Raw genomic sequence first — 15037 nt, 5'->3', positions numbered from 1 at the left:
TCTTATATACATGCATAGGACGTTTGGACAGCTAGACTGTTTCTATATCACATACATCTACTTGCGAGAAAACACAGCGAACAATATACAGTACTCCAACGATTGAGATATATATGAACTGGAAGGAACAAATCAAAAGTATCAACAAGGAACGACAATGGAGAAGGCGCCAGAAGGAATGTGGTAAGTTACTGATAAATTTATAAGGTGAATAAAATTATGCCTGATTAGCGACGGGGGAAGAAAAACAAGAAGTTACACATAAGACAAGAGTTAGATGGATAGTAAATCCAGATATCAAAACGTACACAATCGACTGATTAGCAGTCACATTTGATGTAGCCCAAACAAGAAATAACGAGTGACAAGTGCCATGATGGCGATCCAACCTTCCTAGATAAGTGAATGGGATAGTCATGGTGATTGCCAGACACCTGCCTAATTCCTACTGACGAAGCGAGATGTATCGCCTGTGCGTCCCCTCGGTCTGTCGACAACACCAGTTTTCTTCGTTCCTGCATTGGAAGCTTCACGCTCCTCTCTGGGACCCCCCCTACCGCAGTGTTCGCAATATCCCTTGTCTTCATCCACAGCATGGAGGTCCTCGATTCCAGCTCGCAAGTCCCTCACTTGACCTTGCAGCTCCCAGACTTGGCGTTGCCAGGCATTTTTCGCTGCTATCATCTGTTCCTGCAAAGCCTTTATTACGAGGGACTGTTCCACCGGCGATGATTTATCGTCGCTGGGTCGCGACCATCCAGGAGTGAAGGGCGAGAGCGCTGCCACTGAACTATTTGTAGATGTCGGGGTGTCCAGTTCGAGTTCTGAGGTACGCTCTGCCTCCGGGATGGCAACAATGTCAGCGAATTGAGAGCTGAACGTCGTAGATATTGGACGTAGTTTGAGAGCTTGAAAGTCAATGGCCCCAAGCGGAGAACACCAAGGTGTTTTTTTTCCTGACTGGGGTGACTGAGCCAGGTCTGTGGGTCGATGTTCAGCGCAGAGTGGAGACTGGTTTGATGCGCCAGTGGATATGTACAATGAGGGCGGGGTGCGTTTCAGCGAAGGTGATGACAACTTTGGGGAAAGCTCCCCTTCGGCATCTGATGAGGACTCGTTGAGGGCAGTGCAGCTCCCGGCATCTGAGCCCAAGGATGACAAGCGAGGTGGGATGATTGGAAGTGACGATTTGCTATCTTTGTTGCCTCCGTGAGCGTAAACACCATGTAAAGGCGGAACTGGAGGTGGCGGACTCTTCCCCTTGTCACGACCTTTCTCTCGTTCACGCCCATTAAAGAGTCTCATAAACCCGCTTTTCTTGTGCCTCAGAGTTTGCCCGCTGGGATTAACGACATCGAGTTCTGAACCCCTTCGCTCAGGCTTACTATGCAAAGATGTCGCAACGACTGAATGAAGGACACTTTTGGCACGTGCGCCGGCACTAGTGGAGCGAGCGCGAGCCCGCTTGAAGTTGCCAGTAGCAGAAGTTTCAGTACTGGCTATACTGGCAGAGTCATCTGGCTCCGAAAAAGGAATGCGTGAAGTAGTCTCATGCACCGGAGAGGGGGACGAAACCGTGGCATTGGCGGTAGCACTGCGGGTCCTTTCTCTCGCTTGTGCCTCCTGCAGCGATATCAAAGTGACAGTTGGAGAGGAATGACCATTCCAACCTGGGACACCTTCAAATGCGGGCGGGCGGTGGAAAGACGGCAAGCTGGTGCTCTGATCGCATTGCGCTGAGTTGAGGTCGTTGGCATGGAGAACTGTGATGGGGGGAGAAATATCTTTGCCATGAACGCGCATACCTGTGGAGGGGATGTGATCTCGCGATGGTATGGAGGAGGCAGAGGTGTCTGGTGTTATAGTAGAAGAGAAAGTACCAGACCGCGAACTTAGTGAGTCAGTCACGGTGGCAGCCGAATCGTTTCGCGGGATATGTCCAAAGGTAGAACGGAGCTGAGCAGGTCTGAGAGGGGCATAAGAAGCCACCAAATCAGGGTTGGCATAGGGATGTACGAAGTCCTCGTGAGACAGACGATGTTGGAAAGTATAAAACGATGAAACAGTAGCACTACGTTCGTGATCTCGTGGAACTTCCGGAGCTGGAGAGTATGGTCTGGGTGTATCCTGTGTGGGGGATGATGGCTGGGGAATGTGTCCCGTTTCTCGCAAGGAACTGGTGGAAGACCGGGGCTCTTCCAGCGTGCGGTCGTCATGGTGAGTTGTAGGTGGATAGTTTGTCGTGCGGGGAAGAGAGAAATTATGACGATTTCTCAGCGAAGGGGCAGGAAACTGTTGAGAGGGAACGGTCAAAGAGGAGGTCGATAATGATTCCTGGGCCAGGGTGCTACATGTTGGGGGTCAAAACTTCACGCATTAAGAGAGACAAACACGTACTACAAGGCACCTCGCGAACTAGAATGATTACCCGCAACAATTTCAAAAGAACCATTGGACTGAACCTGAGAACGGAATGACTCGGCGCTGGGTCTGGCGGAGGAACTCTTGCCGAAGTGCCGTATGAGATCAGCCTTCACAGTCTTACTTTTGACTTTCTTGCCAAACGCGGTGGACATGGCACTATGATCCGAGTCGTTCCCGTCAATCGTGTCTTCTTCTCCAGTTTCCCAAGGTGCTCGAGAGTGAAAACGTATCTTGGGGCCCTGAACACTCATCCTGTGTGAGGCATCATCGTCTTCGTCGTCATTCTCCGTGTCGTCAGTTGTATCTGCAGTGTTAATTGAAACACCCGTAACGTCCTCATCATCAAGATCCAGGCTACTTGCTGCATGATCATCAAGGTAGTCAGAGTTGGATATGGATGGCCGACGTTGGCTGGAGGAGTCCTGGATCATAGTGATATGAACTGGTATGTGGTTCAATATCTCCGCTGCCTGGAGAGAAGTAGGCGTGGCTGTAAACTGATGGAGAGTCGGAAAATTCGGATATTGAAGGAAAACGAGTGTGACGAGGAGCATAGGAGCGGAGGCTTCGAAAGTCGTCTTGGGCGTCCCATGGAGAATGGACGGACCTCAACATGACCGCAGCGGTCCAAGGCAACTAGGTGTGGTTCTTCCCATCAACTTGGGCTCTAACAGGCTCTAACACATTAAAATACAAATAATCCCACGTATTCAAAACAAAGTTTAAATCATCGTTCGCATCACAAAATTAGACTGTATGTACTCCGACGGGACCCCTCGGTACGCGTCGACGGAATGTAAAAAAAAACATAAGCCGCTTCGAGAATCTCAAAACATTCACCTTGGAGATATCGTTAAATTAAATTATGTAATACTTTATCGACGATCCTAATATGGACATGAACACCTTCAAGTTTATCCCTCCCATATCGAAAATGTCAGAAGAGCTTGTCCCTCTCACTTCATCATCACATGGACGTGTCTCTGGGAAATCATGGAAGGCACAAAAATCAGCAACCTTGTACGTATCATACTACACTCCATGTAGAACAAAAATCATTCGGTCATTAGTCGAACGCAATGTTCTGCCGGACACAGGTCCAACTTTGAGGAACGAATGAAGAAGACTACAAAAGCCAACGCTGCAAAAAAATTGGAAACTGAGCTCAAAACTGAGAAAAATGCTGAGAAGCAACGGTGTGTAACAATTTATGCAGCGTGATGGGGATCAGAGATAATCCTGTGACGTAGGAGACGAGAAATCACCCTCGAGAGGAAAAACGCAGCAGAGGAGCGGCGCAGACTGGAAGAAGACAAAGCAAAGGTAGATCCAAGGTCCTTTATTTACCTTTTGAGACTCATTGCTCTCAAGATGGGAGCTAGAAAAACAGCAAGGCTACGACGAAAAGCAGGACGCACAAAAAAGATTCACGGTTAACCACTGCTAAAGATATAGTATTAGAGCATCTCAGTATGCTATATTCACACCATGTACCATCCCTACAGCGCCCAGGTCGTGTCCAATTCATCTGGTTTCACGAATGGCTTATCCAACCCTGCAACCACACTCTCGCATAGCGGACAACTGTTCGCGAGAACGTCGTCCAGCTCGGCCCGTAACTTCTCTGTCTTCTTCTCAAAGTCTTTATCCACCCCAACCTTTCTTCCCCCACCTACACCCGGTATCCATCCCGGTGCGGACACAACCGAAGCCAGCGCATCTGGAACAATAAGATCTCTCAGGCGGTCTCCAGCAGAAAGTATATTTCGTCCGAGGAGATTTGCGGCCTTGGTACCATTCTGTATAGGGTTTCCAAAGCTAGCAGATAGGAGTGTGCGCTGTTGGGTCGCCTGGCGTGAATGCCCGTTTGGCGTGACAGTGACTGCATTATCGAGATTGGTTTTTTGACCTCCCTTCACCAGCTCGGTCTGCAGAGTAATGATCCGCCGGAGCGCATGCGTAGGAAGATATTCTTTTGCCTTCGTGACCGCACCATTCAGAATTTGTTCCCTTTAATATAAAGAGCAAACATACCAATCCGATCAAACAATCTGCATGGAAGGTATGCTGGCAAGGGAAGACGTAGAACTGCCTTGTTAACAAAGGCTGCGAGCAAACGGAGCACCTTTCCCCCGCATCGATAGTCACGAAACGATTCTTCAACTCAGCGATGTCCTGCTTAATAGACTCCGCAGTACGAGTCGCGTCATCCATCTCTCGTTTCAAGTCGTCGATGTGGGCTGAATAACCTTCTAAAGCATGCGCGATTTCCTCCTTGAAGTCGTCAATAACCACGAAGTCAGGGAAGAAGGGCAAAATATCCTCAATCTTGAGTATATTCGTATTCTCCAAGAATTGCATCGCTCTACTCAGACGCATGAGCAGGAGCACCTACTGACGAAGATCTTACTTACGTTTTAATGTCCTGTTTGTCCTGCACCACGTATCGCGCAATCTTGAGCCAAAGCTTCTTCTGCAACGGTGCGTCGTCCTCCGGTTTATTGGCATTTTCCTTCGCGAGCTCCAAGTCACCCTTCTTCAATGCCAAGTCCACGCTATTTTCCCAAAGACCCATTTGCGAATATATGTGAACACACGATGGGATGCGCCCTGTTCTTTTACACACTCGAAGAGCGTAGTCGAGGTCATAGTACGGTTTGCCTGTCATCGGATCCGAGGGTGCCGAGGTCAAGAAATTTAGCAACGGGCCATCCTCTTCTGAAGAACGAGGCAACCGAGTTGCAAGGAATGTCACGAGAAGGTTATGAATCATCGGTGACTTGTTGCCCTGCTCAAATACCACGTAACTGAGGTATCGCACAGCGTGGTCGGGAGACAGCGGGTCGCGAGGGAGATGTTGCAGCTGGAGCAAGGAAGGAATGAGACGCAATGGATCCAAAGACGGCTGTTTTAACCAGGATTCAATCATCTCCTTGGGTGCTTGTCTGGTCAGCACAGTACCGAAGCGGTAGTATAACTCGGGGTTGGTCTTTCCTCAGTCAGTTAGGGATATTGCAGCGTATGAGTATAATGCTTACCTGGCGGTTGAGTACATCGATGGCTTTGATCCACTGTTCTTCTAATATCCAGTGTGCAATAACGCATTCGGAGTCACCGACCACCGTAGCATAGTGTAGGAACATGTCAATCCGACCATGACCTTGGATCAACTCATAAACAACATTTTTATCTAAATTGCTCTGCAACAATATGTTCAAGTGAGCAAATTATGTATAGAATGGCGTACCTTATATGTATCAAAGAATTGCCGTAGGTCGTCTTCAAGTATCGCACGCTGAGTTTGCAGATTCTCGACATCGCTTGTCACCGATTCAGAAGCACACAGGTTGTCCAGCTCATTACATCTGCTCAGATAGAATTCGACGAGCCATGTTGCCAACATCATCCGTTGAGTCAAGTCCTACGATACAAAAAAAGTGAGGGCCAGGCCTCATTGCCGAATATCGCAGAGGGAAAACTCACCGACTTCCGTGTCCGCTCGAGTCTTGAAATCAGGTATGAGCGCAGTGCATCTCGTTCACCGGCATCCAAGAACTTTAATGCAACTTCCTCGAATGGCGTAGAACACTGAGAATAGCACTGTGCAGCCTGGAAATAGCGACCCTCGTCAAAGAATGCACGCGCTTGAGCAGACAATATGCTATCTCGTTGGCCTGCCGTCTGCACTCAACTAATCAGCCAGCATCTAGTGAAGGCAAACAGATATCGCCGACCTTTGCATACCGAAGTGCGACGTCAAACTTTTGCTGAGCCAGATATATCTGCCAGACGTCCCGATTCTCATTGCCGACAACAAGCTCGAAAATGGATTGATCCGTGTAGGCCCAGTATGTTTTACGAACTGGGTCAGCAGCAAGTCCTCGTACAATTTCATTCGGTCTCTAGACCAATCAACCCTCAGCAACAATGCGACCTGCGTTGACACATGTGACCTACCAATGGTATGACATCCTCATAAGTCTGCTTTCCATTCAAGGCAGAGATACCAATGATACGGTCCCTGTATATCAAGATGAAGTGAAACTCCGTCAGGGAAATAGAGACAGGGACTTCTGGGGGCGAGTGGGAGGTATCAAGGGATGTGCCAGGTGAGTTGAAAGAAGGGTATGGATGGAGTTGTGTTGAATCAATGTGATCGTCAGAATTTGGGTCGAAATTAAGCGTCCCATGATAGATACCAGGAGCTACGAATGTTCGCATTAGGCGAAGGAAATCATAGACACAAAGAAACATACCGGTCATCCAAGCAAGATTCTTCGGAAGCGATAGTGCCTGGTCTGAGTTAGGGGTGTAGAAATGAAGTTCAGAATACTGTAGATTTCCAGGTAGTTCGGATATTTCTTGTTCATGTCAGAGAAGAGCTATGCCGCTAGGGACTGGTTACTTACTTGGCGTAGTTTCCCGATATGCGGCGAACAAGGAAGAGAAAACACGACCACCCTCTTCAGACCGCCGATCCGGTGAACCAGCGAATTGATATATTCGTGAAGGAGTCGTAACGATGATCAGGACATTCCGCGGGTCAGAAGGGGGAAATAAATCAAACTTGATCCCAGTGACTGGATACTTTTCAGGGAGGGTAAACAGAAGCTGCAGGTACCGTTCCTGTGACTTGAAGAAATCCTCGCCAGCATCTAACACAGCTTCAAATATACTGCCATTCCGTGTGCCGACCAAAAATTCTCTTGTTGACATGGAGTGGGTGGATGCCAATAATGCAGCCTTATTCCATGCAACGCTCTCGATTACCATCTTGAATGACTTGAGTTGCCTAGGTTTCTTCCAGCCACGGTATAAATACCAGTTCTCGCCTTGAGTAGAGGTAACGACGAGATGGCGGCCTGATGGGTCGAGAAAGATCTTGTGTATGGTCAATTCGGTCGCTTTTCGTGGGATTGGGATCGTAATGACATGTTCTGCATGAGATAGCTCAATGAGGACTATAGTATTTGATGCTAATGCCATGGCAAGAATATCTGAAGAGACTGCCAGAGACACGAGAGGTGCTGGAAGAGTATATTGGACACGTCCGAGGTCAAATAATGGTGTGTTGGCCGCAAGTGGGCTCGGTAATGGAGCATCCTCTGGGGGATTCAGTAGATGAAGGTGTCTGATACTTGTTTACACACCAAGGCTCCAGGATGTTCTAATTCGGCATGAATCTCGCTGTCATAAGGCGACGGCTCGTAACCCTCGTACTGTACTTGTGGAAGAGGTGCGGCGCCACGAGAATAACCTGCTGTGGGAGCAGCGTGCTCGACAACTACATGGGTCGTTAGCAAAAGATGTCAAGATACAAGCGCAAGATACGTTACAGTCGTCGAACATGGCACAGATGGAGACTGAGGACTTTGTAAGTAAATTACAGTCAGTCTTACTACTACTGCCATAAGCGGAACCAATTTAGGATAGTCTCCTTTTTTACCCACAGTTCTTCAACAATGATTATTCGGTTCTTTCGCTGATAGTGATCACTGATAACCATCATCTACTAGCATCATGACACCTCCAACACCAAGATTATTTATTATTCGTCATGGTGCGCACAATATCATTGATATGTTATGCTAAGCAGGAGACGATGTTGATTTCCTCTGAAGGCGAAACAGAATGGTCCTTGAATGGGTAAGGTTCTTGGGTCCTTAAGGGATGCAGTCGTGGCTAATGTTTCTGCGATAGACGACACGTAAGTACTAGAGACACTCTCATTTCGATATGTGAACACGTCTTCGTTAGACTGGAACAAGCGACATTCCTCTGACAGTCCGTGGAGAGGAACAAATCAAGTCCAAAGCACACATCTTGGTCGGCGAAGGCAGTCAGTATCATACACCTTGTTTACACTGGTCGTCCGATTCATACCGTTTCTGCTTTTGCAGAACCCATCGATCCGCAGAATCTCTGTGTTGCCCTTGTATCTCCTCGTCAGCGAGCCCACAGAACATTCCACCTGTTATTCGAACATTTGCCCAAGGTCCCAGATCACATCATCGACGAGTCCGTTAGAGAATGGGACTATGGGAAGTACGAAGGCTTGTTCAAGCATGAAATTCTTGCAATAGACCCCAATGGGACATTTGGAGAGATGGGTAAGTCACCACACAGGTCTCACTCAATGATTCCCGATTGAATCGACTTGACCAATTTAGCTGTCCCGGAGGCGAGAGTGCTCAGGAGATGCGCGACCGCGTTGATTGTGTGATCGCTAAGGTCGGTGCTTTAGTTGCATATTCTGCACATCTGATTTCTGGCAGGTTCGAGAGTACCACAGACAATATTTTGAAGAGGGAAAGGGAACACGCGACGTATTAATCATTGCTCATGGCCACTTCAATCGTGTCCTCATTTCCCGATGGATAAAATTTGAACTCGCTTTAGGTATGATACATCTGACTATTTCTTGTAATATCTTGTGTTTAAGTCTGATCTTCAGGAACTCGTTTCAACGTGGAACCTGGAGGAGTAAGTGTATTTTTTATTATTTGTGCTAAGGAAATCTAAAGACATTGGTAAGGTCTCTGTCCTGAGCTATAATCATAGTTCCCTTGATGAACCAGCCTTGAATGCTCTGAATCTGTATGCTGACCTCAAATAGTTTGTAGTATGCTCTCTAGATTAGTAGACCTTCTTTGAAAATATGTGAATTTGTGGTCCCCTAGCCCGCCGATTAGAAAAGTGGTCAGTTCGGTGACGGCCGCGACGGCCGGCGCCAAGCTGGGCGCGTCCCGTGATCGACAATGTTAGATTTTCTGGTTTTGTATTTTATTTCTTCTGCATTCATTTGACTGTTCGAATTTCCGGTCCCAACACGTCTTCTATCAGCCCCGCCATCATTGTTAGTGATTATGGCCGACATAGAGAACCTTCCCAAAACCACCGACCTCGAAGCTGCCGTTGACTTTGTTGCCGAGGATGGCGTGTCTCCTGAACCTCATGGTGAACATGAGGCGTTTGTCGTGGTAGACCCAGATCCAGTCACACAGGATGAAGTTGACCCGCCTGCTGATGGCGCAGTAGATGATGATGTGATTGATCAAATAGTCATGCAGGAAGCCACGCAGCCCGGCGACACGCTTAAGGATGCTGCACCTGCCACAAAGCCGGAGGTGACTAAGAAGCTTGTTGCTCCAAAAGTCGTTATGAAAGTAGGGAAGGACAAACCAGTCATATCCGCTAAAGCTCCTCCGACAAAATCTGCACCGCCTACGCCAACCGTGAAGAAGGTGTGTTTGCCTCACCTCAGTCTGATACAATTCATCTTAGTCATGTGCGCAAAGGTATTGAATTCTGGCACGTTTGAATCTGGTGCTACGAAACCAAGCCCTGGGAGCAAGGTTCCTACTGCAACTCCTCTTACTCTTTCGAAAACCACCCCTTCTGCTCCCTCATCTTTGAGGAAATCTATCAGCACTTCCTCTGCCAATTCGCCAGTAAAGACAGCGCCGACAATGGCGTCTTCCAGAAGTCCTCCCGTTCCTCCACCATCTCGACGATCGTCCGTGCTCCCTCCAAGGGCGCCATCTGCTACGGGCAACCCTCCGCCACCAAAGTCGAGGGGCACTTTATTGTCGTCCCTGACATCTTCCATGTCTTCCAAACCTCCTCCAGCAGAAGCCAGCGCACCTTCGCGCTCTTCTGTTGTTTCCCCTTCTAGTTCAGTTGCATCATTGAGGTCCAATCCCGCTGCTTCTGCTGCCTCTCGTCCTCGTGCTTCAATATCAGATGTTGTGAGGAGAACACCTTCAGCATCATCCATGAAGGGAAACTCTTCGACGGTGGCTCCTGCCCGGCAGGCTAGTTCAATTTCATCCATTCGAGAAGTTAACGACGGAAAACCTCTAGAGGAGATGCAACAGAAAGTGAGGTGTTTGCGTTTGGTTTCAGCTTGTTGCTGACGGTTTCTCTTAGCTCAAAGAGGCAATGGATGCGCTTTCAGCAAAAACGCAGACAGTTGCTGGCCTTTCAGAAGCTCTGGATAAGGCTCGTGCAGATGCTGTAGCAAGTCAATCTTCACTTCTACTGCTGCAGCAAGAAAGGGCTGCTGCTGTGTCGGACCTGCAAGTACTCAACGCCACTTTGCAACAAGATCGTGCTGAACACTCGCGGGTCCTTGTTCTCCTCGAGTCCATGAAGCGAGAGGTAGGTGAATTGTTTTCAGTCCATCCAGATTGTCTCTGACATCTTCTTTCAGCTTGATGCGGCAAAGTTGGTATCATTTGACCACACTAATGTCGTTTACGACCTCCAGAGCCAAGTGCAATCTCTCACAGCTGAAGTGGCTGCAGCTCACGAGAACCTTGAGACTCTACGCACCTCAAGCGAGAAATCTTCTTCCGAAGCGGCAGCAGCAGCTCAAAGCGAGCGCGAGGCTGTTCTTAGGGCAAGGACCGACTACGAAACTATCAGTGCGGAATTGGAAGCGTTGAGGGTCTCTCACGCTTCTACAATTCACGATTTCCAAGTCAGGTCGAGTGAGGCCCAGGAGCGAGCTGCTGATGCAGACGCTCTTGAAGCCCAGGTCAGGCGACTCAAGGCAGAGCGCGAGGAAAACGCGAACAAGCTCTCAGAGCTGGAGGTCGAGATTTTAGAGTTGAAGGAGAGTCAAGAGCAAGCAGAGGACGACCATGCCAAGGTACTTGACCACCTCAAAAGGCTGGAGGAAGAACTAGCCCATGCCGCTGCAGCCACTCAGAGTGCTCTTGCTGCATCTAAAGTCAGAGAAGGGCAACACGCTGAACAGTTAGCTGAGGTCAAGGAAACTCACAGTGGCGAACTACAGGCCGCCAACGATGAGCTCTCCGATATTGTCGCCGACCTTGCGGCATTGAGGGAAGAGCTCGCTGCTGCTCATGCAGCCCATGAGCAGACGAAGGTCGAAGCTCAGAAAACCGCTGAGGAGCACGAGCGTCAGATTGAGGAGACCGAAAGTGAATTTTTCTCGAAGCATCTTGAGCTTTCGGAGGAGATCAAGAGAATCACTATCGAGCTGGAGGCAAGTTCATGCTTGACATCTCCGATATCATTTTCTCATGGGTGATATAGAGTCAAGAAGTACACTACAATGCTAAAGTTGACGCTGTCAAGGCCGAGCACGATTTGCTCCTGCAGGAGGCGTTTGAGCGCGCCAAGGTATGTATAATCCATGTCACTGTGTCACAACTTGCACTAATCCTGCCGCTTCATTAGAATGAAGCTGCAGATGTGCACGGCGAAGACCTTCAGGCGCTCCGTGCTGAATCACAAGCGACAATCGAACAACTCCGTACTGCCCACCAGTCAACGGTGGATGGACTGAAAGAAGACCATGAAGACGTTCTTGCGTCGCAGGTCGGCGATCTGGAGAAGAAATTGAGCAATCAGAGCCTCGAGCTACGTGCTACGCAAGACGATCTCGTCAAAGCCAAGGCAGCGCTAGAGTCGTCGCGGTCTGACACGGAAAGCCTCAAAGCGCAGCTTGAGGATGCTCGGGCGGCATTTGTCGCCGCCTCTGCCTCTGCTGACCAGGCGTCCGAGATCGATCGCTTGACGAAAGAACTTGCCAACTTCCGTGATGAGAATGTTATGCTCAACGACGTTCTTGCCGTCACAAAGGAATCGTTTTTGGAGATATCTTCTAATCACACAAAAGAGCTCGAGGAAGCGGCTCGTGGACGTGTCGAAGACGTCATGAGCCTCCGTGCTGCTCATGAAGAGGAGATCGGCAGGCTTGCGGCGCAGAAGTCAGAGCTGTCGCTCAAACTCTCCGACCTGGAGGGAGAGATTGCTACGCTCCAGGCACAGATTGCTGCTGAGGCTGCGGTTGCACCGAGAAACAACGGGGCAATGTCCCCGTCCTTGACCATGGTCACCAGGGAGGAGCTCCAGAGAGTGCACGAGGCGCACAACATGAAAATGCAAGACGTAGTGGCTGACCATGAGCGTATCGTCAGGGATCTCAGGAATGAGATTGACGGGCTCCAGAACAAGCTGGACGAGGTCCACCAGGACATCGCACGCAAATCGATGGAGATTCAGTATCTTGAGCAAGAACAAGAAGAGAGCCAAGACTCTATTACTCGGTATGTCAAGGTCTTTGGACTTCAAAGTGTGTTTGGAGTAGTGATCGCGCTGGCCGTGATTTTCGATTTTATTTGATTGTTCTGACTTTTCTCGGTGATGGCCGCTTTACTTTTACTATAATTTATGAATACCTTTCGTTACTTGTCCTGCGGATGATTATCTTTGGATCTCATTTATTAACTTGCACTCATACCACGGCACGTTTCTCCCGCAGATTAAAGGCAGACCTCGAACAACTAAGCGGCACATCTAATGCATGAAGGCTCGAACACCAACCTTCCGCCGTCACGATTCACTAGCCTCGTGGATTCCGCGCAGCCTCCATCCCCCCTCCTCGTGGTCGGGCTGTGGTATCCTGCTCTGTTGGCGTCATTGTCGACTTGTCCTTCCTTTCGTTACCCCTCTCTATTCGTAATATCACAGACTCCCCGCACATTCTTACCTATCACTGTCAGATGTCCTAGTCTAGCATCAACCTTCTTTTCACTGCATACCCCACGTATGGTTAATGATTGCACATATCTGGAGGTCTTTCTCTAATGCGACTGTAACAATGTAGATCCTGCGTCGTTGGAATGGAACTCCTTGATCATTACCGACTATCTCGCTCCAGAGTACAGTACTTACGTAAGTCGGAACAATTTACTGTAGAACGTACGATGTAGAGCGCTCCGACCATGCCCGCTGCTTATACTATTCACTTCATTGAGTGGAACGAGTCTCGGGATTGGAAATAACAATTTACATATATGTCGCTCTGAAATTGTCCATTTTTGGGCTATTTTGTGAAATCAAATGGGCGTCGCCTCTGGTCCGGTTAACGTCCAACCTTTTATTCGCATCGACCTTAACGTTGTCTTTCTTTACCTCTTTCACCTTCTCTTTTCTACGCGGTCACTTCCTCCTCCGACGAGCGCACGATGGCAATTCAAAGGGAACCTGGCCAGAAAGGCATCAACTGGTCTAACATTGCTGTCGGTGAGCGCGTCTACGTGATTTCGCTTTATGAAACATGCTGAACAATATGGATTCTCGTAGGTGCTATCATGAACATGGTATGTTTTTGCACTCGCTGCTGATTATCAGCTAATGGTACGCGTTGTGATGCGTCCATGTTATATAGTTTGTGCGTTCACTCACATTTTGGTGGGGTGATTTTTACTGACTTATCTCCGCCTTTGCAGGAGGCAAGTCGAGGGAGACGTGTTCGCGGTGTTAAGTAAATCTAACAGACCTATCTTTAGGTCACGACCCTTGGTCAGCCCTTGGAAGTCCTCAAGACCCAAATGGCCGCCAACCGATCACAGACTATGGTCCAGGCCACCAAGGCGGTCTGGGCCCGTGGTGGTGTCGCAGGGATGTATCAAGGTCTGATTCCATGGGTCAGTGGCTACCTCGTGAACGTCTAGGCATTCGGTCCATGCTGATTTAATGAATAGGCATGGATTGAAGCCTCCACCAAGGGTGGTGTGCTTCTTTTTACCGCTTCAGAAATCGAGACTGCTGGCGTTGGTATGGGTGTCAGCCCTGCTATTGCTGGTCTCTTGGGTGGTATGGGCGGTGGTATCGCCCAGGCTTATGCAACTATGGGTAAGTCTCCACGCAGACGCTTGCTTCATATATGATGTATACTTTTGTCTATCGAGGCTAGTTCATGATACTGTGTTGCCTTCAATTAACCATCTTTCGGGACTGACTTACACGCGATGATCACGAATGTCATACTAATATTTCCTACAGGATTCACGACGTGTATGAAGACTGTTGAAATTACGCGACACAAGGAGGCTGCTGTCGGTGTCGAACGGTCAACATTCCAGGTGTTCATGGACATCTACCGTCGCGAAGGTATCAAGGGCATTAACAAAGGCGTTAATGCTGTTGCTGTACGACAATGCACCAACTGGGGCTCTCGGTCTGTAATATTTACACGAAATGTCGTATTTTCAGCTGACGTTCTGTGTGCAGCATGGGTTTTGCTCGTCTTGCTGAAACTATGATTCGGAATGTGCGCGGCAAGGGCGAAAAAGACAGCCTTGGAGCCATGGACAAGATCTTGTCTTCTTCTATTGGTGGCGCGCTGGCTACATGGAATCAGCCTATAGAGGTTGTCCGGGTTGAGGTCAGTATAACACACCATGATTGGCTCGACTATGCTGATTTTTCACGTGACAGATGCAATCGATGGCAAAGACCACTGCAAATGCTAACCGCCCAGCAAAACTAACTATTCTCAACACCCTCGGCTTCATTTACAAGGAGAACGGTATTAAAGGCCTCTACCGTGGTGTCACACCCCGGATAGGTCTGGGCATCTGGCAAACAATTTGTATGGTGTCATTCGCGGACTATGTGAAAGCCTGGTATGTGTTCACCTACTGTTTGCGAGTGGAAGGAAGCTAACAGAGCTTACAGGGTTAAAAAGAGTTAGGGATCGCAATAGCGGTGTCTACATTTTAATCCTCTTAGACTGATAATAGTATATACTCTACTATAGATCCATACCACTTTTGTTGCTCATTATATACGCTTT

At 48.7% G+C, this 15037-nt stretch overlaps 6 protein-coding genes across 6 annotated transcripts; 4 read left to right on the top strand and 2 right to left on the bottom strand.

Annotated features, from left to right (window-relative positions):
• Positions 1–123: 123 nt before the first annotated feature.
• BJ212DRAFT_1316217 (uncharacterized protein) lies at positions 124–3175 on the bottom strand. Its single transcript, XM_041334189.1, has 5 exons — positions 2923–3175; positions 2398–2846; positions 439–2347; positions 309–389; positions 124–223 (listed from the first exon to the last, which is right to left on the bottom strand). Exons 1-3 carry the CDS (start codon positions 3037–3039, stop codon positions 439–441), a joined length of 2475 nt encoding a protein of 824 aa, XP_041199050.1. The 5' UTR covers positions 3040–3175; the 3' UTR covers positions 124–223; positions 309–389.
• A 183-nt stretch (positions 3176–3358) lies between these two features.
• Positions 3359–3861, top strand: BJ212DRAFT_1258480 (uncharacterized protein; the record flags this gene model as incomplete). The annotated part of the gene is made up of 4 exons (XM_041329940.1): positions 3359–3444; positions 3495–3620; positions 3675–3747; positions 3796–3861. The coding sequence occupies 4 exons, from the start codon at positions 3359–3361 to the stop codon at positions 3859–3861; spliced, it is 351 nt and encodes a 116-aa protein (XP_041199049.1).
• A 62-nt stretch (positions 3862–3923) lies between these two features.
• On the bottom strand, positions 3924–7773 carry BJ212DRAFT_1443839 (Pep3/Vps18/deep orange family-domain-containing protein; the record flags this gene model as incomplete). The annotated part of the gene is made up of 12 exons (XM_041337885.1): positions 3924–4403; positions 4459–4789; positions 4839–5413; positions 5463–5624; positions 5672–5845; positions 5908–6105; positions 6159–6326; positions 6382–6629; positions 6681–6785; positions 6834–7527; positions 7575–7708; positions 7761–7773. The coding sequence occupies 12 exons, from the start codon at positions 7771–7773 to the stop codon at positions 3924–3926; spliced, it is 3282 nt and encodes a 1093-aa protein (XP_041199048.1).
• A 171-nt stretch (positions 7774–7944) lies between these two features.
• Positions 7945–9040, top strand: BJ212DRAFT_1443838 (histidine phosphatase superfamily; the record flags this gene model as incomplete). Its single annotated transcript, XM_041337884.1, has 8 exons — positions 7945–8006; positions 8193–8263; positions 8325–8481; positions 8508–8534; positions 8595–8655; positions 8700–8823; positions 8879–8907; positions 8960–9040. The coding sequence occupies 8 exons, from the start codon at positions 7945–7947 to the stop codon at positions 9038–9040; spliced, it is 612 nt and encodes a 203-aa protein (XP_041199047.1).
• Positions 9041–10199: 1159 nt separating this feature from the next.
• BJ212DRAFT_1259279 (uncharacterized protein) lies at positions 10200–12579 on the top strand (the record flags this gene model as incomplete). The annotated part of the gene is made up of 5 exons (XM_041330008.1): positions 10200–10304; positions 10354–10584; positions 10637–11441; positions 11495–11574; positions 11632–12579. 5 exons carry the CDS (start codon positions 10200–10202, stop codon positions 12577–12579), a joined length of 2169 nt encoding a protein of 722 aa, XP_041199046.1.
• An 845-nt stretch (positions 12580–13424) lies between these two features.
• BJ212DRAFT_1475171 (mitochondrial carrier domain-containing protein) lies at positions 13425–14935 on the top strand (the record flags this gene model as incomplete). The annotated part of the gene is made up of 8 exons (XM_041339205.1): positions 13425–13482; positions 13543–13559; positions 13749–13886; positions 13944–14094; positions 14245–14419; positions 14473–14626; positions 14680–14867; positions 14920–14935. The coding sequence occupies 8 exons, from the start codon at positions 13425–13427 to the stop codon at positions 14933–14935; spliced, it is 897 nt and encodes a 298-aa protein (XP_041199045.1).
• Between the last annotated feature and the right edge of the window lie 102 nt (positions 14936–15037).

Source organism: Suillus subaureus (genome assembly GCF_016647635.1).
Source record: "Suillus subaureus strain MN1 chromosome Unknown BJ212scaffold_2, whole genome shotgun sequence".
NCBI classification, from domain to species: Eukaryota; Fungi; Basidiomycota; class Agaricomycetes; order Boletales; family Suillaceae; genus Suillus; species Suillus subaureus.
This window is presented reverse-complemented; position numbering and strand designations above follow the sequence as displayed.